The sequence below is a fragment of the Monodon monoceros genome, unplaced genomic scaffold (assembly GCF_005190385.1).
Source record: "Monodon monoceros isolate NGI ecotype Baffin Bay Population unplaced genomic scaffold, NGI_Narwhal_1 Super_Scaffold_18, whole genome shotgun sequence".
In the NCBI taxonomy this organism is placed as follows: Eukaryota; Metazoa; Chordata; class Mammalia; order Artiodactyla; family Monodontidae; genus Monodon; species Monodon monoceros.
Genome location: NW_021703774.1, coordinates 139,450,549 through 139,469,978, shown reverse-complemented (window position 1 = coordinate 139,469,978; position 19,430 = coordinate 139,450,549). Strand labels below are relative to the sequence as shown.

The 19,430-nt window shown below is 43.6% G+C and overlaps 1 protein-coding gene across 1 annotated transcript in view; it reads right to left on the bottom strand.

Annotated features, from left to right (window-relative positions):
• Window positions 1-5,269: 5,269 nt before the first annotated feature.
• FAF1 (Fas associated factor 1) overlaps window positions 5,270-19,430 on the bottom strand; it is a 476,898-nt gene continuing 462,737 nt past the window's right edge. Inside the window, exon 22 of the mRNA XM_029230785.1 lies at window positions 5,270-5,529. Coding sequence (XP_029086618.1) covers window positions 5,446-5,529 — 84 coding nt within the window. The 3' untranslated portion in view covers window positions 5,270-5,445. The remainder of the gene's footprint in view (window positions 5,530-19,430) is intronic.

The window sequence follows — 19,430 nt, the reverse complement described above, 5'->3', positions numbered from 1 at the left end:
CTCACAGCACAGGCACCTAACCTGGAGAGTGTGCAGAGGGTGTGGCAATGGTCGGGGAAGCCATCTTGGAGGAAGTGAAGTCTGAACTGAAAGTGAAGGCTGGATGGATGGTGGTAGGAGTCTAATGGTGATGGAAGAGCACTCAGGGCAGAGGGAATAACGTGCAAGGACAGAGGTGATAGAAAGCTGATGCCTTCAGGAAACTGTAAGGTAGTTCAGTATGTGTGTTGAGGGCATGGCTGGAAATACAGATGGGGAGAGAGGTAGGGAACAGATGACAGGAGTTTTAAATCCAAGCTGAGTTTGGATTTTATTTGGAGGGCAATGGGAAGCCTTTGCGGGGATCGAAGCAGGGGTGTAGCATGGTGAGGCAGGTGTTTTAGAAAGCTGTTTCTGACAGCTAAGTGGAGAATGGTCTAGAAGAGAAGGGACTGGAAAAAGGGAGATCAGTTAGGATGTGGTTTTATAACCCAGGTGAGAAATGATAAAGGTCTGGAGGGAAGAAATATCAGTGGGACAAAGGATGAAGGAGTAGGGAGTGGGGTTTGGAGGTGTCAGAGGCAGAAGCTATGGGAACCTTCTTAAATCACTGCATGTACTTAAAAATAAAAGGCATTGCTTAAATTCTGGCTCTTGACACACTGGGGAATGAGTCATTTTTGGAAAGCTGAGTTTTCTATAAAACTGACTTTTTATCCCTTTTAGCATCCTCCAACATTTAAAAGATGTTGTTATTGTAATTACTATTTGAAATGCCTTAGTTATGTCATAATTTGCTTGAAGGTAGCACTGCATCGTCATAAACACAGCAGGAGCTTTGGAGTCAAAGGTCTGGGTCCCAGACTCTGCTTTGCTCGTTACTAGCTGTGGAACTTGGGCAAGTCACTTCACCTCTTTGGGCCTGTTGCCTCTTCAAAATGGGGTCAAGATCACCCACCCAGCAGGTTGTTGCAGGGTTACAGGAGGTAACATATGTAATGCTCCGAGCACGGTACAGGGCTTATCCTGAGTGCTCAGCAAGTTAGTCCTCTGCCCCCTTCCTCCTTCCCATGATGCCCCGGGATGATCCTTATGGACACCAGTAATGCAGTGACACTTTGTGCAGGGCTCTTTGACCTTCCCTGAAGGGCCCTAGAGCAGTGCTCCTGGATTTCTTGTAACTGCTTTTCATGTTTTCTGTGTCCTCCCCCATAAACTTCCACTTCTCACTGCTGTCATCACCCATTCTCTTTTCCTTTTGTAATCCCATGAGTTTGCAGACCAGGTAGTAGTTGTTCTAACTGCTTTACATGTTAGCTAACAGTTAAGTGTTAATTCATTGAATCTCTACAACTTTATCAACCAGGTACTGTTATTATCCATTTTATAGCTAAAAAGCTGAGGCGCAGGAAGGTGAGGTGACTTCCCAAGGGCACACGAGTAAGTGGTGGAGTGGCTTGAACCCTGGCAATAAGGCCCCAGAGGCTATTCTCTTAACCACACATTATGTCACCTCTCAAAACCGAGAACCACAACTAATAGACAGTGTGCAAGCTAAGAGTTAATGGACTGAAGACTGGAGAGCAAGTCTCTTTTTTGGTGTTTCCTTTCAGAGCACACTTTCAAAATGCAAGAGCTATATGGCCAGTTGGGCTTGTTAAGGGTTATCTTCCAAAGCAGATTATGTGAGACAAGGGAGAAGCACTAAATGTAGAGAGAGGTTCAAGGCAAGAAAGCCTAGTTGTTGCATCTCACCCTTTTTGTGGCTTTTAGATAAAAAAAAAAAAAAAGGCTTGATGAGAAGAATGGACAAATTCAGCTTCCCAAATGGTCTGATGTTGTTTGCATAATGTAACTGGTGGCTGTTAAGTTTTGGCGGGTCAGTTGAACCCACTGAGAATCTGAGAAATATGGGCTCCCCTCCTAGAAAAGTCACGTCTAACTTTTTGTATACAATTGTAGGGGATTCTAAGATCCATCCTTAGACATGAAACTTAGAGGTTCTTTATAGAATAGTTGTGGCCCTGAAAGTCAGAGCCTGGGGCTTGAGTTCTGATTCTTCTACTGACATTGTGTGACTGCAGGCAAGTACCTACCCTCTGAGCCTCATGTACAAATATGGAATGATCATGCCTGCCCTGCTTCTCTCACTGCAGTGGACTGTGATGATGGGTGTGGAAGGCGTGGTAAACTGCAAAGTGCTGTGTGAATGTTATCAGGGCACTGAGGTTCAGAGAAGTTACTCACCTTAACGTCACACAGCTATTAAGTGGCAGAACCAAGTTTCAAACTGAAAGACACTGAGGTCTCTGGAGTGTGTGTGTGTGTGTGTGTGTGTGTGTGTGTGTGTGTAGATGTGCCTCCAAGAATTTTAAAAAGGATCAAATGGGCTAAGCATGTGGAAGGGTCACTTGGACTATAAAGTGCAGTGCCCATGTGAGTTACTCCTGGACTGTATTCAGGATTCCATGTTCCATCTGCCTGTGGGATCCAGGACTGGTTGGATGAGGGGCTGAGAGGAATGGTGGAAGTGTACCAATCAGAGGTGCTTGCTTATGACAATTAAGACCCCTTCTCACAACCAAATGAACAACTTTCATGCTTTTGGGGAAATCTGCCAGAGCTCTGCAACCTCTTTAAAACCCATGTCATTGACCAGCACACTCAACTCAGCATGTCTAGCTTTGGGAGTAGCAATTTTAATGCAACCACAAACTTATTTTATGTTTTTAATGTCACCAATAAAATCCATAAAAGCCTGATTCCTATTCTCCTACACTGAAAAGGAAAGATTCCATAAAAGAACTCAGACTTCATTCAGATGCTTGCAATTCAAAGACGAACACCTGTATGTCCCATAAAACTAGTGGTGCCAGAGCATGACAACATAGCAGACCAGAAAACTCCCCCAAACGGCACCTTCTGAGAGGCAGTGGGAAATTGGCAATACTTCCTCAAACCTTCAAACTGATGCTCCAAACATACAAGTGATAATCCAAGAAACACAGAGGAGTGAACTGGAATGGGGCAGGGATGACAGCAGCCCTGGAACTTCATTCCAGACAGCTGGGCATAAGAACACAGAGCACATATTCTGATTGACACATTTCTGTGTCTGGAGGCTGGGATATAAAGCCCAAGGAAGTGTAAGGGTAGGAGGAAGAATTACAAAGGACTTTGCTATTTTTGTGGTGATAGAAAGGCACTTAATGCTTTTCTTGGACCCTAACTTTATATAAGTCATTTTAATGTGGTATTTGTAAGAAAGGGCATAAAATTGCTCTGGCCTTCTGTTCTGGAGCTCAGTAGAACAGAATGGTATGAGTGAACAGTGATAATTAGCCGAGGCCTTTCCTAGCAAAGGGGCCCATAGGATAGGATTTCATGGGACTGAGAAAGAACCTTCCAAGGCAGGGTTGAAAAAGGGTGTGTAAACTTCATGCACATTCAAGTAGCATTTAATAACTTTTATGAAATTGGTTTCAGAGTAAAGTCTGTATTATTGGAATGCAGAAGTGAAGATGATGGGGGAAACAATATGATGACGTCAAACCCAAATTAGATGGAACAGGTTAAACATGAAAGTGAATTCAGAGTCGTGTCTCTCCAATCCCCACCCACACATTGCTGCTGTTTCTGAGTATGGCCTGAGTTCGGGGCTGTGGCTTCTCCACAGCAGCTACAGAACACGGTCTCCCTGGAAAAAGAAAAGCTGGTGCCCTAGTGCATCTGTAGCATTGGAAATGACTGTCTCGTGGGGCCATTAGTTTAGGAAGGTGGGAGTGGAGCTGGACTGGAAGTGCTCAGGTTGAACTCCCCCACTTTGGGTCTCTTTTCCTTTGAGCCTCCCTGGAGAGACCCCTGGGGCCAGAGGAGGTCTGCACCCAGGCAGATGTAGCACTAGTCTGTTAGAAACACATTCTTTGAAGAGAGTGTTCAGGGGAGATGCCTGGTTGTAGTGTCAGAGAAAAGACACAAGGTGGAATTTTCCTGGCCAATGCCCACTTCTGGGCAGATGGAAAATGACCAGGCATATCTCAGGCCATGGTTAGAGTCTTCTGAGAACCCCTTGGCTTGGGCCAGGGGGAAAAAGCCCAGCACTCAGACTCTTTTGGACAAGTACAAAATGTTAAACCAGGATCCCAAACCCTAGGATAGAGACCACAGGGGACACAAAAACAGATACGGAGAAACATTTCAAGACTGAAAAGAACTCATTGGCGGTGAAGGTATAAACAGTGCTTCCATGAACTAAACTCCGAAGCCCAAATCCATAGATTAACAAGAATCCACATTTACTAAATCATCCCAAATTATTATATGCAAGTTCAGGCAACACGTTTCTGAGCTAAGCCCCTAAGTTTGCTCTCTTAAATATATGAAGTCAGAATTTTCAGCCATAGAATGAGATCCCTTTCATTTGAGATGCGAGTCTACCATCTAATACTGAAACATTAAAAGGATGAAATAGTGGAACCAGTTCCTTATGACAGCTGGGCTGAGTCCATGGGGTGGCTGATCAGATTTTGGTGACAGTCAAGGTGCTTAAAGCACCAAGTGACAAGGTCCAAATGCGTGATGGGAGCAGAAAGCAGGAGAGAGCTGTGTTCAGTGTACACTGATGGACCAGCAACCTGGGAGCTGGTATCCATGAGGTTCTAACTGCCCAAATGCAAACCTAACAGCAGCTTCCTGCAGCTGGGCCAGATACTGAAGTCCTGGTACTGGTCCTCTTCACACTATCTCAACATTCACATCGCAAGCTTAAATAGTTTCTTACACTGTAATGGAACAGCATATACCTCCTGGATGGAACCTGGGGACCCAAGGCAGGAGCAGTAAATGAATATCATGCATATATGTCAAATGCAGTCCTCAAACACAACCTTACGTCTTAGTAAAGAAGTCAGGAAGTATCAACAAAAATGATATCTTTTTTTTCCTACAACAATGTTTAATCTCCATGCCAAGAAGTCCCATTTGACCTTTTCCCCCTGCCTCTTAAAATTAGGTGACAAAGTAGAAATTCAGTCATGAAAAGAAAAAGGCAGAGGTGTATGAGCCCTGGCTCAATGAGACACATCAAATACAGAGCAGCTTGGTGTCACAGGTCAGACAGAACTGTCCCAGACACTGTGGGGAAGATGGGCACTGGAGAGGTAAAAATCCTACTTCATGATCACTCACACTTCAACAGCGCATTAGTCACTGAACGAGGGCAAGGTGAAGGGGGTAAGAGAGGCAGAGCTATAGTTCTCTACAATGAGGGTTGGGAACATATACTCGTGGATGGGAAATGTTAAGTAGCTATGTTTATTATTACTTTTTTCCAGCAATCTTGCAAGAGGCAGAAGTGTGACACTGAATTGAGTGAGACGAGCGTGTAGGTGGCTTGGCGAGGCGCCCTTCTCCTGATACAGGCCTCTGGCTTGTCAAGGAACGGCTGGTTCCACTGCTGGGCCATGTTTACTCTTTTGCTTCAAGGAAAAGGGTTTCTTGAGGGAACAACTTTACCTCCAATAATGATTTATTTGGGTCCAGCTGGGTTACCTAAAAAGAAAGAAAACACATATTCAAAAAGACTGGAAGAAGCACTATTTTCTCTCATGGCATTCAGATCCTATCCTGCACATTGATTTTGAGCCTACTTTGCTCAGGCACGAGCATTTTCACATCTCTTATCTCATTTGATCCTCAAAATAACCTGTGAGGTAGGTGTTGTTACTCCCATTTTTTAATAAAAATCTTAATTTATATTTTTTTACTGTTTTTTAATAAGCTTTTAAAATTTTTATTTATTTATTTATTTATGGCCGCGTTGGGTCTTCGTTGCTGCACGCCGGCTTTCTCTAGTTGTGGCAAGCGGGGGCTACTCTTTGTTGTGGGGCGCGGGCTTCTCATTGTGGTGGCTTCTCTTGTTGTGGAGCACGGGCTCTAGGTGTGCGGGCTTCAGTAGTTGTGGCACTCGGGCTCAGTAGTTGTGGCTCACAGGCTCTAGAGCGCAGGCTCAGTAGTTGTGGTACATGGGCTTAGTTGCTCCGCGGCATGTGGGGTCTTCCCAGACCAGGGCTCGAACCCGTGTCCCTTGCATTGGCAGGCGGATTCTTAACCACTGCGCCACCAAGTCCTGTTACTCTCATTTTATAACCGAGGAAACCAGGGCTCAGAGAGGTCAAGTCTCATAGTTTAGTGGAAGAACTAGCATTTGACCTCAGGGCAGGTGGAGGCCCACTGCTTCCTGTACAGCTCAGCTTGGCCAGCAGAACAGGAGGGTCTTAGGAAAGGGTACTGGTTACCAAACAACTCACTGGCATTGCTGGGGACCCGTGTTTGGTTAACTCCTGACAGCGGGGAGGGCCTTTTCTGCTTGGTGGGAAAGAGGTAAGCTTTGGGGGCTGATCTTCCGCTAAACATACCTGTAGTAAACTAGAGAGTGCCCATCCCGCCGTGCCCAAAGATGAGTATCTCCCCTGCTGCGGAGAGGCTCCCTAGGGAGGCATATCACAGTCTCCTTGTTGGTGGTGGTGAAGATATTTAGTTCCAAAAAATGAGTCAAGTTCATAATATGACTTTATATTTTAGAAATAAAAAAATGATTATTTTATAATATGAACTATAGAGAGAATAAAGATAGACAAAATCTTCTTGGCTCATTTGGGATATGTTAATCATATAGGAACCCTACATTAGGTTTATGGCCTCCTAGGTCAGGGGCAAGGATGTGATGTGGAGGTTTTCTAAATCTGAGAGTGAGAGAAAAAACCCCAAAAATTTCCTAAAGGGAACACAAATTTTAAAAAGCTAAGAAATACTAGGACAACGGGCTTTGGAACCAGAAAGATTCTGGTTTAAATCACAGCTGTGTTGGCTATTAGCTTTGTGGCTTTGGAGTTGGTATCAACCTTGTAGGACTGATGTGAGGATTAAGTGAGAAAAAATAAATAATTAGCACAGGGTCTGGCACAGAGTAGGTGTTCAATGAGGGCTGCCGTGTATGTGAGCAACTGTAAGGATGGACAACAGACACACAGATAAATGGACAGCTCCAAGTGTGCATGATGGGAGGCCGGGCAGTCTGCTCTGTCAGACATGTACAGGAGCTCAGGGCCCCTGGGCAGAGACTATAGCACCTGAGATGGACAATCTTGTCCTCTGCTCAACTCAAGCCACACCTAATGAGATGGCTCCACTGTCTTCTCCAGGCGGATGGGGAGGGGATGCCCTAGGGGCCTGAGTGTCACAGGCAGGCTGGCGAGCTGAAGGAGGAACACTATCTTTGACTGTATCCAGATGGAAACCTGGTATGCCCAGGAGGGTCATTAAGGAGATACATCTGCCTCCAGAAACCTCTGTGCTTATAAGGAACCCATAGCAAGGCTGCTCTACTGGTATCTCTTGGGCTCTGGGCAGATGGGCAGGCAAGGTGGTGGGGAGGGCCTAGCCTGCTGTCTGTCTTCCAATGCACCCGGGGGCAAGCTGTTGGCAAATGTTTACCCACTTCCCCAATTAACATACAACACTCTGCTGGCTTCTGTCAACAAACAGAGCTACGCTGCCTCTGCTTCTGACTCATTGGCATTTTCTGCCCAGCTGCTTCTGCTATTGTTCTTAATTAACATGCCAGAGCTCTTCTGGCATCTTCTACTTTGTTTTTTGTGGTTTGTAAATATGATGTTTGCTGGGAGAAACCAAAATCATACTGCCAGAGCTGTGCATACTGGCAAAAAGATATGCTAGGAAGCAAAAGAGGTTGGCAGGTTGGAGCCTTGTTGCCATGTTGTCAATATGCAAGGTTAGATGTTCAGAAAACACATCCAGTTTTCACTGTGTCTGAGAAAAGTTAAGTGATTTTCCCCAGTCACTTTAAGTGGGAGAGCTGGGACTTGAGAAGGAGAAAACTAGAATTTCTTGGACACCTATTACATGCCAGGTACTTTAAATATGTTATTTCATTTAATCCCTAAGCAACCATGCAAGGTTGACAAAATTGAGGCTCAGCATGGTTGCCACTTGTTTAAGGCCACATAGTTAGTGAGGGTCTGTCTATACGGTATAATATTGATAGTAAAAAAGAGTGAAGCAACTAAGATTTAAACTCTACCTCTATTACTTACTACCTATATGACCTTGATGAGGTAATACAACCTGAGAGCCTCAGTTTTCCCACCTGTAAGATGGGAATAATCAGTTTCTCTTTTATAGGTTGTGCTAGTTAAATGGAATAATGTTGATGAAGGCTCTGGTACAGAGACTGAACCAGTAAGTGCTCAGCTGGTAGCAGCCATTACTGGCTGGAGTGTTGCCTTGGGTAGGGCCCTAGTCTGTCTAACTTCAGCTGGAGCTCTTTCCCCAAAGTCTCCGGGAGCCCAGGCCTGCACTAGGCTGTCTCTCTTATTTCCATCTTGCTGCTCAGCAGAAGGGCTCCCTTTTCCCTGACAGGGTAATGTCTCAATATCTGGAGGCCCCCTTCTACAGCTTCAGTGGGGCTGTGCCATCAATGGACTGCTTCACATTAAAGATGGCTTTGTTGGGGCTGCTCCCTCTGGTGCCCTGTATCACAAGCAATTTTTTTCTTTGAAGGTCATTTCAGACAGAAATTTAAAGTGAACAAGGACAATTTTTGTTTCCATTCTCATCTGCCTGGAGTGAACAGAGAGACTGTAGGGAACCTAGGGAGATGCAGGACACTATATTGTGAGTGGCCATATTGTGAAACGATCCTGCAGTGTTCTGGGCCCCATTCAGGAAGGATGGGGAGTGTGCCAGGAGGGACCTCCTGTTAGGAGGTTAAAAACATGGTTAAAAACCATGTTTTCTTTAAGACACATCTGAAAAATGGGATATGTCTTCCTGAGAGAGGGCACTACTGCTATAGGGGCAGGGAGAGGGCTGTGTCAGTCCTCTCTGAATGTTTGAAGGGCTGGCAAGTAGGACAGGTAGACTGAGTCCTGCAGTCCTCTACCTACTGCAGTTCCAGTGGGTAGAGCTGAGGCTGGTGAGGTAAAACTGTAGGGGAGCAGAACTCAGCTGGTCAGAAAAAACGTTTTCACAAAGCAGCAGCGGCTGGTGTGGCTACCACTTCTCTTTCTTTTACCTTTCTTCCTTCCCCTCCTGTCTTGTATTTTCTTTTTGTTCTTCTTCGTCATCATCATCATGGTAGCAACCATCAATTACAGTTGACCCATGAACAACCTGGGGGTTAGGGGCACCACCCCTCCAAGCAATTGAAAATCACATATAACTTAGAGTCAGCCCTCCATATATGCAGTTCCTCCATATTGGTGGTTCCTCTGTACGCGGGGTTCCACATCGAAGATTCAACCAGCTACGAATGGTGTAGTACTGTAGTATTTATTACTGAAAAAAATCCACATGTAAGCGGACCTGCATAGTTCAAATCCATGTTGTTCAAGGGCCAGTTGTATTTAGTGCCTCCGTGTAGCTGGAACCATGCTAAGTACTTTATATAAAATACCTTAACTAGTTCTCAAAACAGCCGAACGAAGTATGTATTATTGCCATTTTAAAGTTGAAGATACCATGGGTTATCTTGCTCAAGGTTGCAGATAGATTAAGGTTTAAAACTCAAGTCCATCTGATTCCAAAGCTCATGATAACCAGAATGTTTCTGGCCTACATGTTGACAGGCTACCTTGGGCAAATAAAGGGGTAGGGAGGGGAGAGGTGAGGGCACTCTCTGCTGTCCTTAGAAGCATTCAAATAGGGGCTTATTTGTGGAAGATCATGATGATAAAGCTAACATTTATTGAGAATTTAATTTGTACCAGGCATATTCCAAGCACTTAACATTTATAAAAGAATTTAATTTTCATAATAACCCTCTGATGTAGGTATAATTATTATTCCCATTTTATAGATGAGGAAACTGAACCATGGAACAAATTAAAAACTTGCTCAAGGTCTCAAAGTTGTTAAGTGTAGAGCCAGAATGTGAATCATAGCAATCTAGCTTTGGAATCCATATGTTTAACTACTGGACTGTTTTGCCAGAGGTGCTGCTAAGAGTAGAGTCCACACAGAGATAGAAGTTGGATGAGATGACCCTGAGGTTGTTTTCTAACCAAGCTTCTACGACATAAGATCTTCACTTTAAGAATGGCAAAAGGTCAAGGGTCAAAGAAAAAATCCTGAAATGTTTATAAAATACGAATACAGAAACGCAATCTGAGCTTATGTTCTGCCATTTACTTGGGATTTTACTGAATTATTGACTTTCTAAATCAACAGAGAAACCCACCCTTTGGGACTCCCTGGTGGGGAGGAGGGGCATTCTCAGATAAGAGGTATGGCCTAACTTTGTCTATGTTAGAAAAGGAAAGTCAACCTTCTTGACATTTTATTCGTTATATGATACTTAGGAAACCTAAGTATTTTAGTAAATTGGCTTTGTGAAACTTGTCTGTGTTAACAAAAATGGGACATGTTCTTTGCCAAAGAGAGTTATTCTTTTCTAGGTCCCTTTTCTCAGCAGTTCGAACTTTTCATGTACATCGTACTTCTATTATTTCCCTGGGCTTCAGTTTTGCTTTTTTCCCTGAAAAAGTATAACATTGCTGCTGAGAAAAATGTTAATCAATGTGACAGATTCTCATTCTTAGGCCACTCACTCTGAGTGAGTCCCAGAATGTTAGGGTGGGAAAGCTCCTTGAATTCCATTTAGTCCAACCCCTTCATTTCACAAGTGGGCAACCTGAGGCTCAGAGAGGTCAAGTGACTTGGCCCTGATCACACAGTTGATAAGTTCAGTATTCTACCCGTTTCTGACTTCTGTTTTGGGGTTCCTTCTAGTCACACTATTCTGCTTCTCACTTAAAAAAAAAATACCTGAGCATAAATATAACACTACTACTAGGCTGGGAGCTACTTGAGGGCAGGAGCTGAGTAATACTAAAAATTACAGTAGCAGCAATATATGAATAGTACTTTATAGTTTGTAAGATATTTACACAAACATTAAATCAAAATCTTGTAGGGTCGGTATTATTATCAATCCATTTTATTTTATTTAATTTTGCTAAGGTAAGCTTTTATTTTGAAATTGAATAAAGGAAAGTCTAGATCTAATACTTTCACATTTAGAAAAAATGCTAGGCTCAACAATTGATTTTGGAATTGAACATCTGCATGCAAAAAAATGAATCTAGATGTGCAGACCTTACAGCCTTCACAAAAATTAACTCGAAATGGATTGTAGACTTAAATGTAAAACACAAATCTATAAAATTCCTAGAAGATAACATAGGAGAAAATATAGATGACCTTGGGTAAGGTGATGGCTTTTTGGATTCAACACCAAAGGCACAATTCATGAAAGAAATAACTGATAAGCTAAACTTCATTAAAATTAAAAACTTTGCCAAAGAAACTGTCAGGAGAATGAGAAGACAAGACACAGACCGGGGGAAAATATTTGCAAAAGACACACCTGATAAAGAGCTATTATCCAAAATATACAAAGGGACTTCCCTGGTGGCTCAGTGGTTAAGAATTCACCTGCCAATGCAGGGGACACGGGTTTGATCCCTGGTCTGGGAAGATCCCACATGCTGAGGAGCAACTAAGCCCGTACGACACAACTACTGAGCCTGCGCTCTAAAGCCCGTGAGCCACAACTACTGAAGGCCTTGTGCCACAACTACTGAAGCCTGCACACCTAGAGCCCATGCTCCGCAACAAGAGAAGCTACCAGAACGAGAAGCCTGCGCACCGCAATGAAGAGTAGCCCCTGCTCGCCACAACTGGAGAAAACCTGCACGCAGCAACGAAGACCCAACACAGCCAAAAATAAATAAATAAATAAATATTTAAAAAAGGAAAAAATATATATATACACAAAGAACTCTAAAACTCAACAATAAGAAAATGAACAACCCAATTAAAAAATGGGCTGAAGACCTTAAAGACACCTCATTAAAGAGGATCTACAGATGGCAAATGAACACATGAAAAGATGCTCCTCCACGTCATATGCCATCAGGGAAATGCAAATTGAAACAACAATGAGATACCACCACACACCTATTAGAATGGCCAAAATCCAGAACGCTGACAACACCAAATGCTGACACTCATATATTGTTAGTGGGAATGCAAAATGGCATAGCCACTTTGGAAGACAGTTTGGTGGTTTCTTACCAAATTAACCATATTTTTACTACATAATTTGGTAATTGCACTCCTTGGTATTCACCCAAAGAAGCTGAAAATCTAAGGTCCACAACAAAACCTGCACACAGGTGTTTAATAAGCACCTTTATTCACAACTGCCAAAACTTGGAAGCGACCAAGATGTCCTGCAGTAAGTGAATGGATAAGTAAACTGGAACATCCAGACAATGAAATATTATTCAGTGCTAACAAGCTTTCAAAGTACTCTCACATGTATTATCTAAACCTTACAGCTATCCTAAGAGATTGGACTAATTGATCCTCATTTCTGCAGATGAGAACGCCAGAACTCAAATAGGGACATTAATTACACGTGGTCATACAGCTAGAAATTGGTGGAGCTCAGGTCTTCTCACTCAAGTCCTGAGCTCCTTCTACTCTATGAGGCAGCACAAAGGCTGCATATGTAAATTCCCGTATTATAGTAAAGCTGAATATATCTGCCCCTGGTTTTGTTCAAAATTAGCATTTACTTTAAACTTGGGAGAACTAATCTTTTTGGTAAGCTATGAGTAACATATTTTGTTATAAAACATGCATATTAAATATTACAAGTTTAAAAAATAATTGTTAATGTCATCATTACCAAAAAAGTTACCATTTGTTTGGCATTTTATAAGTGTCAGGAACTATACTAGTTTTTCTATATATTACGTAATTAAATGGTCACAACAATCCTATGAGATAAGTACTCCTATTATTCTCATTTTATAGATGAATTTTCTGAGGTCAAAAATGGCTAAGGGACTTGCCCGCGTAGGTAGGTAGGAAAGATAATTCTGGAATTTGCACCCAGGTTTGTGAGCGTTTAGCCTGTATCTGATGCACTGCCCTTTATTGCCTCTTAACCTCTGATCCTACTTCTAAGCGGGGGACAGTTAATGTGACTAAAAGGCTTTCCCTTGGCCATGAAGAAAGCAGGCATTCTGTGGCTGTCCTGGCTCATGTCCCTGTTGTGGCACAGGATTTGCTGTTCCCCACAGGAACACAGACTAATTTTTGTTACTGTCAACTTGGTTCTAATAGCTAATTGTCCATTTTCTTTAAACACCTTTTGATGAGCTGGGAATCCTTAAAGAGGGCAGTTACACCCACAAAGTATCAGAGGGAAAACTTAAGAGCCAACCTGCTGGTCATGTGCTGATCAGGGTGTGAAAAGGCTTTGGTAACTGTAAAGTCTTTTGCGAACATAAGGGATTGATCATCATCATTATCCACAACACCAGTTGTAGCTCCTACCAACTTCTCCTCTACATTTGCTTCAGGTGGTAATGCAACCCCAAAAAGAACTTCCAATCTGGAAGGGTCCCATTATGGGACTACACTCTGGCTTATTTACATCCCAGCTTCTGGTGTAGTTTCTGGACCAATCTGCCTCATTGGATCACAGACAAGCAGTGGCACTGGGGTGAGGGTTTCCAGGAAACAGTGTCACATGCTATTCTTTCCATTATTAAAGTGTGGTAGAACAGCTAGGGTGCTAGAAAGTGAGGTTGGGTGGGTCTTCTGTGGCTGCAAAGCACAGGATGCCTCTACGACATTTTCTTTCCTTGACTTTTAAATTTTTTTTAATTTTAAAATTAAGTTTATTAATTTAATTAATTAATTTATTTATTGACTGTGTTTGGTCTTCATTGCTGCACATAGGCTCTCTCTAGTTCTGGCGAGCGGGGGCTACTCTTCTTTGCGGTGCGCGGGGTGCTTCTCATGGAGGTGGCTTCTTGTTGCGGAGCACAGGCTCTAGGTGTGCGGGCTTCAGTAGTTGTGGCTCGCAGGCTCTAGAGCGCAGGCTCAGTAGCTGTGGTGCATGGGCTTAGTTGCTCTGCAGCATGTGGGATCTTCCGGACCAGGGATCGAACCCGTGTCCCCTGCATTGGCAGGAGGATTCTTAACCACTGCGCCACCAGGAAAATCCCTTTCCTTGACTTTTTTAGTTGGGAAGAAGGGAGAATGAAAGAAAAGTTAAAGGAAGAACAAAGGGAGAGAAAACTAAGGCATAGGCTGCCCTATCTGTTCTTTGTTTTATCATATTATAATAATGATAACAACAGTTAACATTTACTGGGGGGACTTCCTTGGTGGTCCAGTGGTAAAGAATCCGCCTTCCAATGCAGGGAATGTGGGTTTGATCCCTGGTCAGGGAAGTAAGATCCCACACGTCGCGGGGCAACTAAGCCCGTGCGCCACAACTACTGAGCTCGCATGCCTCAATGAAGATCCCGTGTGCCGCAACTAAGACCCTATGCAGCCAAAAAAGTAAAGAAAAAAAATTGTTACTTTAAAAAAAAACAAACCGACTTCCCTGGTGGTGCAGTGGTTAAGAATCTGCCTGCCAATGCAGGGGACACAGGTTCAAGCCCTGGTCCGGGAAGATCCCACATGCCACGGAACAACTAAGCCTGTGTGCCAAAACTACTGAGCCTGTGCTCTAGAGCCTGCGAGCCACAACTACTGAGCCCACACGCCACAACTACTGAAGTGCGCATACCTAGAGCCTGTGCTCCACAACAAGAGAAGCCACAGCAATGAGAAGCCTGAGCACCACAAAGAAGAGTAGCCCCCACTCCCACAACTAGAGAAAGACCACACGCAGCAACAAAGACCCAACACAGCCAAAAATAAATAATTTTTTTTAAAAAACCAAAACATTTATTAGGAGCTTACTAGCTGCTAACTGTTCCAAGTATTTTATAAGTACTACACAACCCTATGAGGGAGGTACTATTACCTCCACTTTAAAAATGAGGAATAGAAGCTCAGAGAGATTGTATTACCTGCCTAAGATTGCACAGGCAGGAAGTGACAGAGCAAGGATTTAAAACTAGGTCTGGCTCCAAAGTCTGTTTTCTTAACCACCACACTAGATACTTTTAGTACTGTAGTCATACACTAGACTATTTATTCTAAGTCTCTTGCTTGGAAAGACTATCCCTTCATGTAACTGAAGCATATACCTCCCCACAACAAAGTGTATTACTACCTCAGGCATTTGGGGAAATTTCACTCATCTAGCTCCTCAATTATCACAGACCTAGAGATTGTTAGAGCTGGAGGGGTCTTTAGAGGTCATCTCTGTAACAGATGGGGAAAGAAAAGCCCAGTGAGTGGAAAGAACTTACCCAATGTTTCTCAGCACTCATGGCAGATCTGGGACCAAATCTGGAGTCTTCATTCCCAGCCTGTGCCTTTAGATGGGCTGTTAAATGAGGATACCAATTCTAAAGTGTTGCTAATGTCACAATGGCCTCAAACTTGGCACACTGTCAGGGAGATCCTAGGCACCAAACAAAAAATGTGACGCTTTCCTTGCACTGGTATCCCTGATGGTGGTTTTGGTCACTATATGAGTTTTTTTTTTTAAAGTGAAAGCAGGTTTATTGAGAGAGACACATATTCCAACGGTAGAATACAGTCCATCTCATAAGGCGAGAGCAGCCTGGTCACTATACTATTAAACAATGTTAGTGGGGAAGGCCCAGAGGGAACAGAGGGACTTCTACCAAGAAGGGTAGGGTCGGGCGGAAAGCCTCTTTAGTCTAGAAACGCAAGAAGATCGAAGTCCTGTCCCTCTTGGGCTCTGGAAGACACAATTTCAAGTAACTAAGAGGAAGTCCTGCTTTACAGAGTGGTTTGCAAGCTCACTGTTTCTGAAAGCTTAATAAACAGGGTATAGGCAAATCATGAGTGAGGATTCTGGAGTGTGGCAACAGAAATCTAGTGCAGATCAGCCCTAGTGGTGTGCCACTTACAGATGTACCACGATACTGGTCTCATCCCTCAAAGCAGCCAGAATCCTCAGGGCTGAGCTGCCTCTGACCCTGAGCAACCTGGTATGATTACTCCAATGACGCACACAAACATTTTCAGTGTGTGTGATGATCTGACACAGGCTGGGAAGCAATGATCGAGGGGACATGCCTCACTTTCAGAGGCTGGTATCATGGAAGGTAGCTGGGCTCTTATATAAAAGGCTCTGAGGACACCTCTGTTAAAAGATTGGTCCACAACACTAACCATTGTGTTTGGAACAGGACACTAAGAGACAAATGAAAGGAGAGAAACCTGTTAACCGGTCAGGTTAGAACTGCTACTTCAGCTTAAAAAGCCTCTGAGAAACCCTGATTATTGTTTGCCCCAGATCACCAGTAGACATGGATTAAATGCTAATTAGGGAGGCAGTAAGAAAAAGTTCTGGTGGATTTTGAATCTTGGCTCTGCATGAATACTCCTGAGCAAGTGATTCACCCTCCAGAAGACCCAAATTTCTCATCTGTAATGACATCATCATTCAACACCGAATAAGCTCTAATACATCATTTCTCTCTGGGTCTCTCCTGCTACTCGAGAGAGAGTTGAACAAAGTATCTGAGCCTGCCTCTTTCCTACTTAAAACTCTTACATGATTCCTTACTACAACAGGATAATTCCTTTTTGCTTTGACCTCATTTCCCCCAATTTGTAAATGGGTGGTGTTTCTGGCTAGGCTCATAACACATCTGTAGTGGAAGACATGGCCAGAAAGACAGTTTGGAGAGAGATTGTGAAGGGCTAAAATGCCTTATTATGTTTAGTTTAAACTTCTGGAAACAACCTTTCTCCCTGGCTTCAGAGAGATCTGGAATGGCATACTAGATGTACTCTTCAGGCAGAGTAGCTGGGGAGAAAGTAAGCATTTTGAATGCATTTTAATACTCAAGCAGGGCCATGCGAGCTGGTGCGTGCGTAACTCTGAACGCAAACACAGCTCAAGAGCTGGAGCTTTGAACAGGAGTTAAAAGAACTGAGTCCCTAACGACATACAAAAGACTTGCTGGTGTGATTTATTCTGATGTATTTACTTATCCAATTACCAAAACAGCAGGAGATCATTAAATTTTCTAGTTACCAGATGCAGCACGTTCAATATCTTAAATGTTACCAAGGCTCTCTCTGAGCTATTTTGATATTACATTTCACCCACCCAAAGCTTATGAAACTGGAAGGCAGGAATCATGAACAGAGCAGGTGTTTTCTTTGAAGGTTGGTCCAGTGGACGTCTATACTATGCCAAACTTATACCAGCTCCCAAACTCGTGGATTTAAGGAAAAGTACCATGATAAGAAACAAAAGTATTTAGGAGAGAAGATGTTAAGAAAGTGGTACTTGAGGGTGGCTGGAGATACGCATTTTACCTGGCCAGAAATTTCTTCATGTTTGTTTCCTATCAGTTCAGTCCTGATGTCCACAGAAGGTCAAGCCTCAGAGTAGAGGAGGAGAGAAGGGAATAAGCACCCTCTGAGCGACCACACACCTGGCTCCTAACCCTAGCATACTATTTCTGACCAACTGTGTGATCATGAAGAAGTCACCTTTCCTCCTCTGAATTTCCTTGTCTGTTAAACAAGGATGTTGACATCTGATGCACCACCTTATGGGCCTGCAATGAGCATCATCACAGCCTGTCATCATGCAAACATCTCCTGGATAAGACTGAATAGCTTAAAGGCAGGACTGTTTCCTGTATCCCCAACATCCAGCAAAGAATCTGGTGCATTATATGCTCTCATAAGTGCTTGTTGAAAAAATGATCAGAGAATGTACATCATAGAACATCAAAAATTACAGAGCAGGGGGCTTCCCTGGTGGCACAGTGGTTGAGAGTCCGCCTGCCGATGCAGGGGACTCGGGTTCGTGCCCCGGTCCGGGAAGATCCCACATGCCGCGGAGCGGCTGGGCCCGTGAGCCATGGCCGCTAAGCCTGCGCGTCCGGAGCCTGTGCTCCGCAATGGGAGAGGCCACGACAGTGAGAGGCCCACGTACCGCAAAAAAAAAAAAAAAAAAAAAAAAAAAACAGAGCAAGCCTTTATTAACATTTTAGGAGCAAGTCACAAAATAGACATTTATTCTATTTTCTTTTGAAAAAAAATCAAATAAGTAAAATCTGGGCCTAAACTTGAAAGGGTGGTGGTGGCTTGGCCCCAACATTCTTTACTATTGTGATCTCTAAATACTATCCCCTCAAAGACCTTGTGCTCCAGTTGACCAGAGCAGTTTGCTATTCCCCATTTATGTCTTGTGCTTCTCTCCTCTGAACCTCTGCTTATGTTGTTTCCACCACTGGACTGTCCTTTCTGCCCAGTTCTACCTGTTGAAAACTTACACATCCTTCAAAGCTCAGCTCAACTGCTACTTCTCCCGTCAAACCAGGCCTAAGTGACAGAGCATCTTCTCTGATTCACTGGGCCATGGCTCCTGTGACAAAGGGGCCGTACATGTTCACTGTGGTCTCTCTCCATCATATTCCTATTCCACTGCCCTGCATGTGGCCAATTCATATTTGCTTAACTAATACCTTGCTTCCCCTTACGCTTCTCAGACAAGGTGGCTTAAAGGTCTGCTGGCAGACTCAAGGTCAGTGTTTAAACTGGAAAACAGGCACAGGCAATGCCAACTTTGTCCTTTGTTAAAATAATACTCCTATACTTTGACCAGGCAAGGCAACCCATTTCTGGGGACCTACCCCAAAGGATCAGCTACAGTCTCATACTGAGTTATCTGTCTGTTCTGTCTCTCATGTTATTTTGCAATTGTCTGAGTCTGTCTCTCCAGTTAAACTGAATTCCGAGGGCATAAATGAGGTCTTAATTGCTATCTATCCCCAGGGCCTACTATACTGCTGGAAACAGTATGAATTCAACAAATGTTTGCTGAAAGACTGACCTACTGAATGACTGAGTGGAGGCTCCCCACTCCTCCCTAAAGCCTCCACCGACCCAAAGTCAAAAGAAGCCATATCCCCAGACCTCTTCCCGTAGCCTCACTCCTATGGCAGGCAGAACCCGCCAGTGATACCATCAACACGTCACCCAGGCAAGTCTTCTAGCTCTGGACTCTCTCTGGCTCTTACCTTGGTCAGCCCTGCTGCACAGACATAGGGACTGAAAATAAGTTTGCATCAGTTGCCCTTTCAGAAGGGACAGATTTTTCCCTGTCTATTTAAACTGCTGTCGGAACTGGATAATTAGAAGGATTTAAAAAATCTTTAATACTCTAAACAGAGAAAACTGGTTCTGAATTATTAAGCAACATTTTCAATGCATTTGAATAACCTTAAGTGACTTAACTGCCACCTGATCCTAAGCTCTGGCTCAGATAAATAAATGTGAAATATTGTCAAAGCCCCAGCTTATAGGAGCTGCCAGCTACAGTAAATAAAAGCTTAAGTCCCCATAAACTGCCTGGGACAGAGACATTCTCATATAAAAGGAGTGAGAGAAGATGA